Here is a 16,740-nt window from a genome sequence, read left to right on the forward strand (position 1 = left end):
GCGCCATGGCGCAAAGCGGATTTTTCTGTTCTTATATTAGCAAAAGAGGATTCTGACATGCCCTGAATACGTTTTCGCACTGCGCTTTGCACTTTGTGCATAGATCGTCAAAATAGAGCCCTAAGTAGTTTTCTGTTGGTTAACAGATTTCTGCAAAAAACAAATTGCCTAAAAATATTTATCTGATGCATTTTTACAGCAGTTTAACTCAGTGGATGTTTTCATCCCGAACATAACAATAAGGATAGTAGATTTAAACAGTGCACAAGGGTTAAATGCAGTTCTAAAGGAGGTGTGAGATGAGCTTTAAGTTCTTCATCTTATCCTGTCAATCATAATGCAAACGTGCATAAACAGCTGATTATCTGCGTCCTGTGACAATTCTCCAGCATCCCGAACTCTACCTCCGCTTTCTATTCATTACTAACTTCATTATTAAGTAGTCCAGAGGTTATTAAGAGCTTTAGTTGAGTCTCAAGCTGCAGTCCCGTCTTTGACAGCAAGCCAAATCTGTTTACCTTCATTATACGCAGGGATTAGTGAACTCATGAACACTGTGCCAAGCACACAGGACACAGTTTTATCCAAGCATAGCTTCCTTTGATGGACTTTTCACTGTGTCTGCATTTTAAAGAAGAACTAAATACTTGCATAACAGCTTATTAAATACACCAAACGGCTAAATGACAATTAGAAAAAGGTTGTAGGATAAAAAATATAATTAGTCAGTACGAAAGTGACAGAAAGCAAATGTGTGGGTGTGAGAGACATTATAAAGGTGAATGCTGGAATCTGCTGATGCACCAGAGAGGAACAGATGACTTGACATTTGAATCTGTGTGGCAGATCCTCGCTGGTAAGTCATGTGATATAATGAGGAGGTGAAGTGCTTATGACATGTTTCATTTCTCTATCTCATTAAAATTTCTGGAGCGGCATTTAGAACTAAACAACTCAAACTTCTTCATCTGCTCTGTCCCTGTTTTATTTATGTCCAATCAATGTCACTGCCAATTTATTTCATACACTTGTGTCTGGCCACCCACACTGCTGTAAAGGAATAAAAGCTTTTCGTTAGATTATGCTCCTGAGCATTCAAAGTCCCGCGGTTCAGATCAAGAGACATCGGCAACTGTGTTCTGCTCTCCTCAAAAAGTGGAGTCTGTCTGAAACGCACGTTTCTTCTTCATCTACTTAAACATCTTAGGGAGTGTTTCTTTGGTTCCTTCGCTCACTGGGGGGTTGTAAGCCACCATTTTTCCTCTCCTTTTATCTTCTTTATTTTTCTATTTTCTGTAAAGCTGCTTTGAAACAAAGTGTACTGCAGAAAGCGCTATACAAATAAACCTGAACTGAAAAGGGACTAAATGGATTGCCGGTGCCAGCATAAGCACCTAATCCACAAGGTTTATGTCACCGGATTCTCATTAAAACTCTTTTGTAATCTTATTCTAAAACTATCGTCTGAAGCAAATGTGAGGTGGTTGTCTGTTCAAGGTGCTGGCTCTGTACTTTCAAAGACTTTTTTTTTTTTTTGGAGAAATCAGAGCCAACATTAATAGTGATGCTCACCTTAGCAAGCACAACTAATATGGCTATGTGTCAAAACTTAATGAGCTGCCTACCCACCTAGACTGCATTCTGAGGGATCATAGCAGCATCTGAACGCGTGAATCGATCATTCCAACACCACTGTCTCGCATCACTGGTTTGCCAGACACTTGCATCAAGACACTAACGCTTGCATATTGAGCAGTCTCTCGCTTTTGCAAATCAAATCATCAGGCAGAGATTCACTTCCCCTCGGCATCTTTAGGAAATGTCTAAAGTTGGAGTATTAAACTCAAAATGACCTGGCGATCAACGAGCCAAACCGAAGTATTTTATACCGTAGAATACTTTCAAGCCTCAAGCCTAGTGTGCTGTAACTTTGAATGTTGATTAGTTGCCTAATGATTCCTAAAATTGTATTCATGCAGCTTTTCCTGTTTACAGACTGGTCAGTTCAGTACCGTATCTACACACAGGCAGTCATCTGGGGTGCCACCAGCTGCCCCACCGAGAGGAAAAAAGCATTAATCTTCATGGTGATAGCGGCCGATGCTCAAAGGGGGACTTTAAACTTCAAATTTCTCAAGAGCGATTTTTGAAGGGGACACAAATAATTCTGCTAAAATTGTACTTTTAAGTAACCCCTGCATTTGACAACTTGGCATGAGAGGCGGGCGCTCTAACGAGGACGCTAAACACTTCAGACTCCAGCATCTGAGAAGCAGAGAAAAGCAGAGAAATCTTAAATGTAGGCCGCAAGCTGTTGTGTTTGCACTGCTGCAGACATTACTATCCATCAACAAGCAGCTAACGTTATTATTGCGAACATAACATATTGGATTTATTGAAAAATACATTGGTATCATTTCTAGAAAATTATTACTTTTTATCTGAATAAAATAGCCTTGCTGGAAATCCACAATTTTGTTCTCATCATATAAACAGAATGCAACATATTTGCAAGGAGGATGTTGAAAGATTTCTAAAATGTAATCTTATATTTGCCTAATTTGCGATGTTTTATTACATACACAACTATTTAAAGTATAAAACATTGTTATTTACAACATGCAGGGTGGTTTAAAATCAAGTTTTGGGGGACACAACCCTCAGATACCCCCCGAATTACATAACAAAATAGTAATTTATAGTGAATACTAGTGTTTTTGGATTATACTAAAGAGACCTTAATCTTGATATGTTTTATGTGCTTTTCATTTTAAATGGACTATTGGCATGGCTTTCTTTTTGCACATCATTCCCTTATAGCAAACTGGTTAGATGAGTGTGGTTAAGAGTTTTGTCGCTGAATGATGTCAAACTGATATAAACAAAGAAAGACCAACACTCCAAATGCAAAAGGAAATATTCAGATATTAAAAACAAGCTTTTTTCCTTTGGATTAGGTTGTGTAAATGAATAATTCACCTAACGGATAACAATGTATGCTAGCTAGGGCTGAGCGATTTGGCCTAAAATTAAAATCTCGAATCATTGAGAATTTTAACTCTTTTTTTTTTTTTTTTTTGTCCTCTGACAGGTTTTGTACAGTAAATATGCTCACATAGTATGTCAGAGATTTCTGAATGAAGGGTGCAGTACTGATTTTAAATAATTGACGGAAACACGCACAACTATCTACTACCTATAATTATTTATTGAACATCAACATTGATTAACTGAAATTAAAACACTCATCGACTAAAACCAGCAGTGACTTTTTAAAATAGTGCAACTTGTACTTTTAGAAACAAAATTAATTATTTTTTATGTTTTTCATATTAAAAGTATAAAACAAACTGTATCTCTTCTAAAGATATGCAGTAAATAATATTTTTATGTTTTAACTAAATAACAAATATTTTAATGTAAATAATAATTTTAATGTAATGGAAAATGGGCCATCTCAAGGCACCTCTGGTGCAGCTTACAATCATCATCAATGTAGTGCAAATAGTGCAACGGGTCTATTGTTCAACTTGACCAGAGATCAGATGTGGCTGCAAAGTGGCCACAGAAGTATATATTTCAGCCTTTAACAGAAACAATTTTTTTTTATTAATTATATGTTCTAAATGTGGATTTCATTTACTTTTCGATTAGGCATTGTCAGTTTTGATTTCACACAGACTTTAATGGATGCTACATCATAATGTTAATTATCGTGAACTGATATACTCTAACAAACACAGTACTGTATAGGATATATTTTGTTTTTTACTAAAGTAATTGTATGAATAGAGCTAGGCGATATGGCATTAAATGCAATCTAAATTAATTATTTTCCATTAATTTTAAATAATAGTGATGTATATTTCGATATCAGTTTTTATTGCTTCCAGATTTGAGTCTCCCAACAATGGCTGAAGCCACAAAACTTAGAGGGTCCATAGCATAGCCTATTTTCAGTGGCCGACAATTTTAGGCGGCCAGAAATTCGGTGCATCTCTAATATGAAATATGATAACAATAATATATGATAATATGATACAAGCTTCTACCATTCTTGCACATTTCTGCTGTGTGATTGGCTCTTAGATCAATATGGAGTAAAAAAAAGTCCAGAGCTTATCCTTGTTATGAATGTGATTCAATATATTATTGTTTATCGGCCCAGCCATAGGGGTGAACAATAGTAATCTCTCCAAGGCTAAAAAAAAAAAAAAAAAAAAGTTCAGAAACGGTCTTGGGTCAGGTAGACCAGAAACATCATGAGCTTTGATGTAACACTTGATTCAAAGATGCCAATGCTTCTAATTCTTCCTAAACAAAAAAACAAGAATAAAAAGTGAAGTAACTCAGGATGGTGGTTAAATGAAGATAAACTAACTATATTTCACCACGACAAAGGCAGTGTAGGCAGCTTGCTATGATGTGAACACTGCAGGATAAAAACAAAAAAACTTTTTAAATATGTTTTTTTAATCTCAAGTCATTTATTTCTACACACAGATCAGATCTGAGAAATTTCTCTGAACCAAAGGCGGTTGTTGATGTGTTTGCAACACCTACGTTGGCACATATTCTGCTTTGAGGTATGTTTCTGAAATATTCAGTAGATATTACTTCTGGATAGAGGGAGCTGATCAAAGTCAACACACCGTTTCCGTTAATTCCTTCAGCCTGTGTGCAGAACAGAACGATGCAACATAATTTAAATGAGCTTCTACAGGGTTACAGAATAAGCTACAGGCATCTAGTCAGGATAAAAAGATCCATATGAACCCATTTAAAATGTGAACAGATGGTAATACACTACAATTAAATTCAAACTTTTCAGTATAACATGGGTTATTATGTAAATTAAATAACTGGAATCCATAAATACTGACAAAATGTGATGTTTCTGGTACATGGTGCATTAACTAACCTTACCAGTTATAAAATTCTATCATCAAAAATACAACTAAATCTAATATAATGTAAGAAATGTAAATGTATGATAAGTTTTTATGTTTATGTTGTGTTGTTCATGCTACATTGCAAAAATATACAATATTATAACCCAAAAATATAGTTTTCTGTTATTATTATTATTATAAGCTAATGATCTTTTTAATAAATTGAAATAATGGAACATTATTTAATAATCAGTTAATTAAATTTTTTAATTAATGTTAAAGTTATTATTATTATTTAATAAATGGTAACTAATAGCATTCAGCATTTGACATCATTTATTATTGTAGGTTAATATTTATTTCACATGCATCATACTAAATAATTTTAACATTTCATAAAATATATTTAATTATCTGGAAAAAAATTATATATATATATATATATATATATATATATATATATATATATATATATATATATATATATATATATATATATATATATATAAAGGTTTTTTACCATTAATTCATGATACCTAATGTCCTTGTTGAACAGCAACTGTAAAGTGCTAACACCAAAACTGCAGCTTTCTGATGATCCTGTTTACAAAATTGTTTTGGTTATTATTACTAGGCTTTATCGAACATGAACAGAACGATGGTTTAGCCACAATATACTTTTAGTTAGTTAGCTCTAGATGACTGTGGTGTGCCTTTCTCATATGAAAAATGTATGCACAAGTTACATTTTCCTGTTCTCCCCAAAGAATATCCCATTGTTTTGATTCAACCCCTGATTCTGTTATACCTTTAGTCAAATCTGGCCCAAAAAGTTCTTTAGATTATTTTATTTTCGACAACACAAACCTTTTTGTTGACCAAACCTTTCTCAGTTCTATGTCAAACCAAGATATTAATAGTTCTCAGATCTCTTTACCTGCTTGCATAGGTTTTTGGAGGAATATATTTGGTGACATAGATTGGAAACAGTTTTAGCTTCTTTAAAAAATATATATATGTATTTGTATCTAATAAAGCTGTCAAAGTCGCAATCAAAATCATTCATAATTGTACCCAATAAATATCAAACTAGTTAAATTAAATAACAATGTTTCCCCTAAATGCTAATTTTGTACTCAATATAACGAAATACTAAATCATTTATTTTGGGAGTGTACTTACTGTTAAGTATTTTGGGTTGACTTTTCCAGTTTCATAAAAAAATCTTGTTTCACAGTGAAAGATTTGCATTTCGCCCTAAAAATGTATTCTTTGGTTAATCTCTGAACTTAGATCCCTCTCATTGTAAATTTATTATTCATGTATTGCTTTTTCTGGCTAAATTTTACATCCATAAATGTGAATATTCAAAAAAACACCCTTAATATTTATTTTCTGAAAGGGCTTTGATTCATATATGAACTTAAAAAACTAACAATTACATTGCATGTAAAACTCTTTCTTGGTCTAAAATCATTTCAACTTGTTTAATTTGCTAGAATTTTAATTATGCAACGCTTTTTGTCTCTTTGCTCATATTGTATCTTTGTAAATGTTCTTTCTTGCAGAATAAAAATGGTTTAGCCACTTCTGCTATAAAACCACACAGCATCAGTGATTGAGCATGTACCATTCTGCAGCAGCAGGGGGCAGTGTCTCACAACACACCAAACACAGGTACAAACACACACAGAGACACACACAAGCATGTGATCCGACTCACCGCTACACACCATGAGCTGCATGAGAACGTGTGTATGTGTGTGTAAACACAGTGTGTGAAAGGTCACCGAGTTGATCAAACAAAAAAGAGAGAAAGAGAGAGAGGGGAAAAGAAGCCCCTGACATTTTCACACTAAATTAGAACTTGCAGCTCAGTCTCACAAATCCCTGAAAATGCCCATGCAAACAGTTTACACACACACGCGCGCGCGCGCACACACACTCACAGGTACCCGGGCTCTTTCATAGTGAAATCAGAAGAGGATACAGAGTTCTTTTCTTTATTGGATAGATTAAGGCTGAGTGATTTTCATTGCAGCAGAAAAACACGCAGCTTGAGAAATCGAACTGCTGCACTCTTTCAAACGATCTCAGGTAACACTGCCGATCACACTCTATTAGATTATTTTCCTTCTGATAAATTCTGATGAAGCGTGATTAGATTAGACGCAGGTAAAGATTAATCTATGCTGGGTGGGAACGCTGCTTTATATACTGTACTAAAGAAAAGAAACTTGCTGCAACTCTGCCATGACAGCGGCTGAAACAGACTCTAAAGGAAGCAACGACAGGATATGACACATGAAAACGAAGACAGATCGCGCTATCAGGCGCACCTATAAATCAGGCACTGCAGCGCACTCTCCTGATGAGAGAGAGAGAGACAAAGGGAGTGCAGACGAAGGACAGCACTTACTCGTAGACGCTTGTCCAGCCGTTCTCGTTGCTGATGGTGGCGAGCAGCCCCGTGTTGCCGTAATAACTGAGCTGCGCCAGGTCGTGCGCCAGAGCCGAAATGCGCTTCAGCATCCCGGCGTTACTGATGGTCAGCCAGTACACCTGGCCGCCCGGGGCTACGAGCCACAGGGGCACGCCATTAGCATCCCGCCGCAACTGCGCTATGGTGCCTTCCCTGTTTGCTATGCTGCTCAGGTGGCCCTCTGGGGTGTATGTGAAGTTAAGCAGGTAGTCCCCTGTCACCAGGCTGCGGGTGAACAGGTGAGTGCCGTTTGGACTGAACAGATAGAGCTCTTGATCGGCCACGGAGGCGAGCTCGTACAGCCCCTCGGGATTGAGCTGCGGATGGTTAGCGGTGAGCCGGCGAATGCGCACATTCCCCAGGTCAGCGATGCAGAGGGAGCCATTAGGAGAAACCGCTAGAGATGAGGGAGACTTCAGCTTGGCATCGCGAGCGTAACCTCCGTCACCTGGGGACACATTCATGGAGAGAATGAGAGGGAGAAGAAGTGGAAAAAGGGAAGTCTAGTTCATTAGGCATTCAGTGTTGGGCCTAACGATTAACCCTCAGAGACCCGCTGCAGTAAAACTGCAACACTTGTCTATGGCAGTTAAATAATAAAGATTTTTCTCTAATTAAACCTGCATACAGCAGCAGCCAGGACTCTTAAATGTGTCATACCAACAAGTCTGGCAGGAAAATATTCACAAATTGAATCTCCCAGCATGACAGAGTCACACAGCATAGTTGCCTAATGGCACACCGCAGACCATTTTGGATCAAATGCAGCAACAAAATGCAAGTACTGTAAAAGACCTGTATTATGTAACAATATGCAATAGATATATATATACACTATGTACCTTTAAAATATGTCAGTACTATAATTTTCTGTGTAATACAAATATATAGTACAAAAATACAATACATAACGATATAAAAAATAAATTATGCATGTGTAATAAAAATCTATTATATAAACAGTGCTCAGCATAAATGAGCTTTTCTCCATCTCAGTTTCTTCGTATTTTGTATTGTTAATTCTAATGTTTGTATTGGTAATTCTAATGTTTGATTAATGTTGATGTATTAAGCAGATATATTTATTAAAATAATATTTTAGTTACCAAACATATTTAGAAATTGAAAGATAAAACTATTAAATTTAAGCAAAATATTGCAAAAAAAAAAAATAATTACAACCTACAAAATTTCAACTAATTTTAAAAAAATGTTTTGCTTCTCTTGATTTTTCCACTTTTTAAAATTTGTATTTAATATTGTTTTTTTACAGAACTTGAAGTAAATTACTTGTAATTTACTTGAAGTAAATAATAAATAAAGTAAATAAAAATCAAAATAAAATATAGCTTAAAGCGGCTAATAATTTTGACCAAAATAATACAAATAAGACTTTTCTCCAGAGGAAAAAAATATTATCAGACATACTGTGAAAATTCCTTGCTCTGTAAACATTATTTGGGAAATATTATATTATATGTATTGCTATATTAGTAGAAAATGCTTAATTACATATGCATGAGTAATTGCAAAATGCATACTTGTATTAAAGTGATAGTTCAAATTGATAGTTACATCCTACCATGGAAGTCAATGGCTACAGGTTTATATGTTTTTTTAAATAATACTTTTGCGTTAAACAGAAAAAATGGTTTGGGAACCATTGAGGGTGAGTAAATAATTTTTTTTTATTTTTGACTGAACTACCCCTTTAATCTTACTTTGGAACAAATATGGAAAAACCCAAAATTAGCTTAATTTCAATGTTAAATTTAAATAGTAAGTTTTAACCCAACTGTTGGGTTTGTCCATATTTGACCAAGCATTGAGTTTATGGATTGTTTTTGTGTGTTGTGTTAATTGTCTTAGACTCATGGTTCAGTATTCATGCATCATTATAAAATATAGGGCAATACATAAAATAACAGTGTAGTGATAAACAAAAATCCCCATAGAACCAGTGGAATAAACTATTGATGAATTATTTCGGAGTATTTTCAGCTTAGACAAATAAAACATTAGTGTGTGTAAAAAAAGGGCCACTCTCGGATACGAGGACATCCTCAAATTTCATGCATCTAGCTTACTGGAAAAGGCTTTTATAGAAATCTAACCACTGACTGTAGACCTGCATGCATTCTGAAGCAGTTCTTCAAGGATTATGAAACATCTCAATGCTGTGAAATTAACATATCCAAATTTCAGCCTCCTAGCTTCCTGAAAAGTTTGCTGAAGAAAGTCAATTTGTATACTGCTGCTATAATGAGATTTTGCTACTTTTACAAGCAGGTCTTGCATTTCCCCAAAACTCAACTCAAGTCAAAATATACATCAGAAATGACATTTAAAACCAGTGCTGTAACATGAAAACCCCCCACATCATCAATACGAAGAACACTCTCAGTGGGTTACAGAGAAAAATACATTTTACATTTGTCTCTAAGTTTTCCTCACCTGAAAAACACTCGCAGTTGGGGTCAATCTTGCAATCGCATTCACTGGTCGCCCCCGCGATTATGACCATCTCTCCATTTGTGGATACTTCTTGCACTCGGCTGTGTTTTCGGTCATCGGTTTCTGCGATGTACAGTGTGCCCTGGTGGCTGACGGCAATAGCTTTAGCTCCCTCCAGCACTGACCGCACCGCTGTTTTTCCCAGTAGCACCGGTTCAATACTGGCCATGGGGCAATGGATGGGTCGTCCTGCAACAACTCGCACTTGCTGAGACTCGCTGACCTGGAGCACAAGGTTATTATCGAGGACGTAGAGAGAGTTATCCAGCGGACTCACTGCCAGGTCTGTGGGCCACTCTAAACGCACCTGTGGATGTACAAATATGTATTATTACATTTTATGAAAAGTGATTTTCAGATTGCACAGCCACTCTCGGCTGCTTATGGCCAAACAGATACACTCTCGCTGGCTCAAAGGAAAGATGGGGTGTTATCTCATGTAATATCAGAGAGCAGGGCCGTTTTACATAAAATACAAAAGGAAGAGATGAATCATGGAGAAGTGTGAATATAGACAGCGTGATCGGCCTTGAACAAGTGATGCCGAGGAATAACTTGATATCATACTGTGACTTGTATTCTGTGGACATGGTTTGGATTTACACAATCTGAGAGAAAGCAGAAAATGATTCCCTGGAAACTGTGGCGCACGCCGGTCATCTGGAGGTGAAAAACGGCAAAACTACTTTTCACAACTGGAGGTGGAAAAACCTCTTTTGCCTAGAAAAAAATGAGGCCTGCTAAACTGTGAGAAGTAAAAGATGTGCCTTGCTTCACTGATCCATTTAACTATGCTAGTTTTGCTGCTTTGAGGTTTTTGTTTTGATGCATAACATGGATCTGCTCTTGCAGTGATGCCAGACATATTTATTTTGTACACTAATATAATATAATATAATATAATATAATATAATATAATATAATATAATATAATATAAAATAATATAATAAAATATAATATAATATAATATAATATAATATAAAATAATATAATAAAATATAATATAATAAAAAAAATATTATAATATAATATAATATAATATAAAATAATATAATATAATATAATATAATATAAAATAATATAATATAATATAATATAATAAAATATAATAATATATAGTTGAAGTCAGAATTAATTATTAGACCGGTTGTTTTTTTTTCACCAATTTCTGCTTAACCGAGAGCTTTTTCCAACATTTTTCCGCACATAATAGTTTTAATAACTCATTTCTAATAACCGATTTATTTTATTATTGCCATGATTACAGTAAAGAATATTTTAATAGATATTTTTCAAGACACTTCTATACAGCTTAAGTGCATTTAAAGGCTTAACTAGGTTAATTAGGTTAACTAGGCGAGTTAGGGTAATTAGACAAGTTATTGTATAACAATGGTTATAATAATTTGTTCTGTAGACTATTGAGAAAAAAATAAAGCATAAAGGGGCTAATAATTTTGTCCCTAAAATTTTGTTTAAAAAAATTTTAAACTGTGTTTATTCTAACTGAAATATAACAAATAAGACTTTTTTTCAGAAGAAAAAATATTATCAGACATACTGTGAAATTCCCTTGCTCTGTTAAACATCATTTGGAAAATATTTTAAAAAGAAGAAAAAAATTGAAGGGGCCAATAATTTTGACTTCAACTGTATAATATAATATGATTTAGTTATAAAGTGCATGGCTAAATTTTATTATTCTTAGTTTAAAAAATAAAACTGATTTGTGGAATAAACATACTAAAATGTCATTCAGTATAATAATAGTTTATATACAAATAATCGTTAAATGACATTAGAAAAAAAAAATTAAATGACACGAAAGACCGCTTTTGCAGCACTAAAATTATTCCTTAAAAAAACTATGCTTTACTTAGCTTTAAAATGTTAAAAACTGTATCAAATTTAGTATGGTCACATATTTGTACCTATTGTAAATACATATATTACACAGAATGAAAAAGGAGCATTGTTTTAACTATTGTTTATATTTACTTTACACAAAAGCAGTTTGAAACATTAAAGTAGCCATCCCTTTATGACCACAGTGTACTTCTGTTATGTTGTCTACTTTCAGCCTGATAACGCGCCTTGTTATAGAGCGCAAATCATCTCAGACTGGTTTCTTGAACATTGACAATGAGTTCACTGTAGTCAAATGTAATGCTATCATGTCAATAAGGACCAAAATCTTTGAGGAATATTACCAGTAGCTTGTTGAATATATGCCACGATGGATTAAGGCAGTTTAAAGGCAAAAGGGGTCCAACTCAGTACTCAGCTAAAACCCCCCACACTGAGCAAGAATTCCGTGACTGTTACCCCCTCACTGATCTTGATTTCCGTGACCCCCAACCTCCCCCCCCCAAACACACACACCAGTGATTGTCTCCTTTTTTCTTTTTAATTTTCAGTGTATTTATAAAGCACTTTAAAACAACACAGTTGACCAAAGTGGTGACAACAAAGAATAAAACAATAAATAAATATACATTTAACAATGTTAAACTTGTCTCTTATAATATCTTCAAAAAAGGAAATTTAATAGAATTTTGTTGTTTTGGCACATTAAATCATGTGACTAAAAAAGAATTTCATTAGATTTTTTTGAGGCAAGTAGGAAAAAGAAAACAATTCTATTGAAAAAAGGGGGAAAAATCATTATTATTAACCCTGTATAATTGTCTTAAAGGGGTCTTAAAAAGTCTTCAATTTGACTTGATGAAACCTGCAGAAACCCTGGTAATCGCAAGGGCTTGCAACTGAAGAAATATATTGATTTTGAACAGCTCTGTCACTCACAGTCACTAAAATAACCATGTCAGCTGCTGTCTACTTTTAATAACACAAGGGCAAGCAGCGTAGAACTAGTGTGAGGATGGACTGAAAAAAAAACAGCCCTTGGGAGATCTACACCAATGACACAGACCATTTTCCCATTAAATCCCCTGTAAAATAACTACATTGTGATCTATATCATCGGCTGATAATATTTCAGTCATTCCACTATACCCTAATGTGCAGCAAAGTAAAAAAACACACACACACACACACACACACACACACACACACACACACACACACACACACACACACACACACACACACACACACACACACACACACACACACACATATATATATATATATATTGGTTCTATGTGTGTGTGTGTGTGTGTGTCCATAGCTGCCCGACAGCCGGACAGTATTGAGTGTGAAGTGTGTCATATCCCATGCATGCTGGGAATTATGCAGATTTCAGTGCTTCTTTTACCCAGTGGCCTGCGGCACCTCATTTCCCCTTCTCTCTCTCTCTCTCTCTGGCTCTCCTTTTCTATCTCTCCTCACTGTCTGATTCTTATTCACACACAACACACCCAACCGGATGAACTGTGGAGAAGTGCGGTGTGTGTGTGTGTGTGTGTGTGTGTGTAGATGGAAGAGAGAGAGTGCGAGCAAGAGAGAGAGGGAGAGAATGAAAGAGAAATCAAGGGACAGTCTGCCAAAAATTGATGCTATTCAGGAGCGGGAAGAATTGTGTCTGACTTTGAAGGGAGAGCAGTCCTGCAGATTTAATGAGGACACACTGAGTTAAACTGCAGGGGGAGAGAGAGAGAGTAAAATAGATTTTTAAGAGCACTTTAAGAGAAAGATGTGGAATTGCCTTATGTTTGAGAAAAGCTTTACGATTTTAGTGTTGAAAATGGACAGAGCAGAGAAAGGCGGAAACCTCAAAGGAGGGAGAGAGATAAAAGAAAAGTAAGGATGTTGCTGCAAGCTGTATAATGTAACTGTAGCACCAGAGAGACCTTCAGTATCAGCACTTTCTCACTCTTGAGGTGAACGGCGGAAAGTGTGTGCGTGTGTGCGCGAGCTTCCCGTGGAGCTGAAGGAAAAGGTTGAAAGAATGAGACAGGGAAGGAGAGCGAGAAGGAGGGTCGGTCCAGACTGGCGCTGTGTGGGGTGTGTATGAAGGGTTTCCTTCATCTTGCGGCTCTTCAGCTTCTCTGGGCTTTTATTCGCTTCGTTTTGCGAGTGTGTGAGAAGACATACTGACAGATCCCTTTTTTTTTGATGTCTGAACACAAACACAAAGTTAAAAGAGTGTGGGACTGCCTATAAGAACTTAATAGTGGTTATTAAACTGACAGAGGCAGGCCATATCCAAGAAATACGTTATGAGTGATGTGTAAATTTGTGTGTGCATAAAATATATACGAGGCTGGGTTAAAGTATCGATTTTACATTTAAATACAACCTTAGTTTGAATCATCTTAAAGGGATGGCCCACCTAAATGTGTTTCAGGACATTTACGAGTATCTTTCATTTGTTGAACACAAAAGAAGGTATTTTAAAGAAAGATGGAAACCAGTAACCATTGACTTTCATACTAGGAAAAACAAATATTATGGAAGTCAATGGTTACAGGTTTTCAGCTTTCTTCAAAAAACATCTTTTGAGTTCAACAGAAGAAAGAAACTCATAAAGAAGTAATGGAGGCTAGCTAGTGGAGTGCTATACAGGAAAACCTCACTCATGTAAGGTTTTCTAGCAACAGACGCTATAGGGGCCATGGTCTGTAGCCTCCTTGTTAGAGCAGCTGACTCCCATACAAAAAATCACCGGTTCGATCCCAGCTCAGAATGGGATGGGTCCAGTAGGACTGATTGGATACATGTGGGGGTTTTCGGGATGGGAGTGAGGTTTCGGGGGTAAGTGTAATGGAGGCCATCTAGCGACGTGCAGGTAAACCTCACTCCTCTGATCTCAAAAGGTGGTTTAGTGACAAACGCTAGGGGTCATGGTCTTTAGCCTCTTTGTTAGAGCAGCTGACTTCCATACAAAGAATCACCGGTTCAATCCTAGCTCAGAACAGGATGGGTGCAGTAGGACTGGTGGGTTACACGTGGGGGCTGGTCCGGGAAGGCAGTGAGGTTTAGGGGGTAAGTGTAATGGAGGCCTCCTAGCGATGTGCAGGTAAACCTCCCTCCTCTGATCTCGAAAGGTGATTTAGTGACAAACGCTTGGGGTCATGGACTTTAGCCTGTTTGTTAGAGCGGCTGACTTCCATACAAAAAATCACCTGTTCAATCCTAGCTCAGAACAGGATGGGTGCAGTAGGACTGGTGGGTTACACGTGGGGGCTCGTCCGGGATGGGAGTGAGGTTTAGGGGGTAAGTGTAAAGGAGGCCACCTAGCGATGTGCAGGTAAACCTCCCTCCTCTGATCTCGAAAGGTGATTTAGTGACAAACGCTTGTGGTTATGGTCTTTAGCCTGTTTGTTAGAGCGGCTGACTTCCATACAAAGAATCACCTGTTCAATCCTAGCTCAGAACAGGATGGGTGCAGTAGGACTGGTGGGTTACACGTGGGGGCTCGTCCGGGATGGGAGTGAGGTTTAGGGGGTAAGTGTAATAGAGGCCAGCTAACGAAGTGCTATGCAGGTAAACCTCCCTCCTCTGACCTCAAAAGTTGCTCTAGCAATAGATGCTAGGGGCCATGGCCTTTAGCTTCCTTGATAGAGAAACCAACTATCATACAAAGAATCACTGGTTTAATTCCAGCTCAGAACATGATGGGTGCGTTAGAACTGGTGTGTTACATGTGGTGACTCGTCCGGGATGGGAGTGAGGTTTGGGGCGGTGAGTGTAACGTTGGCCAGCTAGCAAAGTGCTATGCAGGTAAACCTCACTCATCTGACCTCAAAAAGTGCTCTAGCGACAGACGCTAGGGGCCATGGTCTTAAGGATCCTTGTTAGAGCAGCTGACTCCCATACAAAGAATCACCAATTCGATCCCAGCTCTGAATGGGATGGATGCAGTAGAACTGGTGGGTTACAGCTAGGGGCTCGTCCAGGATGGGAGTGAGGTTTAGGGGGGTGAGCATAACGGAGGCCAGCTAGTGAAGAGCTATGCAGGTAAACCTCACTCCTCTGAACCTAAAAGATGCTCTTGCGACAGATGCTGGGGGTCGTGGTCTTTAGCCTCCTTGTTAAAGCAGCCAACTCACATGCAAAGAACCGCCAGTTGGATCCCTGCTCAGAATGGGATGGGTGCTGTAGGACCGGTGGGTTACAAAGAATTGAAACAAGTAAAGGGTAAGAAAAGGAGAGAAGTTTAATATTTGGGTGGAATATTGCTTTCACATAGATTTTTAAATTTACTAAGATTAATCTTTTTTCAGTGTATGTGATATTAGTTTTGCATTCTGCTAACTCAAAGCCATCTTTTCAACCATGCTGTTATTTTTTCAAATGGTTATTCCATGTATTGCGTTTATACGCTTTTAAGCAGCAGTGTTGAATCTGCGAAGCATGGGCAAAGAAATCATTATCATGAATATGCAGTCTGTTTTTAATGTGATGCAACAGAAACACTTTGTAAATAACAGCAGAAAGCATCCATTTATTCTTGGATTTCTTTCACTGTGGGCTGCATGCAGTAACAGACACACAACACGGCCAGTGTAGCCTGATGACGGTTCTTTTCAATGAATCTCTACTATATTCATTAAGACTTAGTCTTTTAAACTAAGAAAGGACTTTTATGAACAACTTATTTTTCCCTCGGTCAAAAAGAATAGTATGACCACTATGACCCCATTCACAAACAAATGATTCTTATGTTCAAGATCTTTTCCTTTTTTACCAATTGAATGGAAAAACTGAGGCCACTGTTGTGCTGCTAATGAACAAATGACTTGGTTGATTCTGTTCCTTTCTGCCAGCTAAAAGCATACAGAGCGGCCAGTGTTATTTTGACAATCAACAAATGACTCTCACAAGTCGTTTCTTTTTAGTGATCAAAACATACAGAGCTACCAATGTTATTCTGATAATGAACAAAT

The 16,740-nt window shown here is 36.9% G+C and overlaps 1 protein-coding gene across 6 annotated transcripts in view; it reads right to left on the bottom strand.

Annotated features, from left to right (window-relative positions):
* The window catches only part of tenm1 (teneurin transmembrane protein 1), a 542,406-nt gene that overhangs the window by 25,761 nt on the left and 499,905 nt on the right, over window positions 1-16,740 (bottom strand). For all 6 annotated transcript variants that reach the window (XM_087253398.1, XM_087253395.1, XM_087253397.1 and 3 more), the window contains 2 exons: window positions 9,829-10,195; window positions 7,312-7,822 (listed from right to left, as the gene is read on the bottom strand). In XM_087253398.1, the coding sequence (XP_087109524.1) occupies window positions 7,312-7,822; window positions 9,829-10,195 (878 nt within the window). The remainder of the gene's footprint in view (window positions 1-7,311; window positions 7,823-9,828; window positions 10,196-16,740) is intronic.

Source organism: Danio rerio, chromosome 5 (assembly GCF_052040795.2).
Source record: "Danio rerio strain M-AB ecotype USA chromosome 5, GRCz13ab, whole genome shotgun sequence".
NCBI classification, from domain to species: domain Eukaryota; kingdom Metazoa; phylum Chordata; class Actinopteri; order Cypriniformes; family Danionidae; genus Danio; species Danio rerio.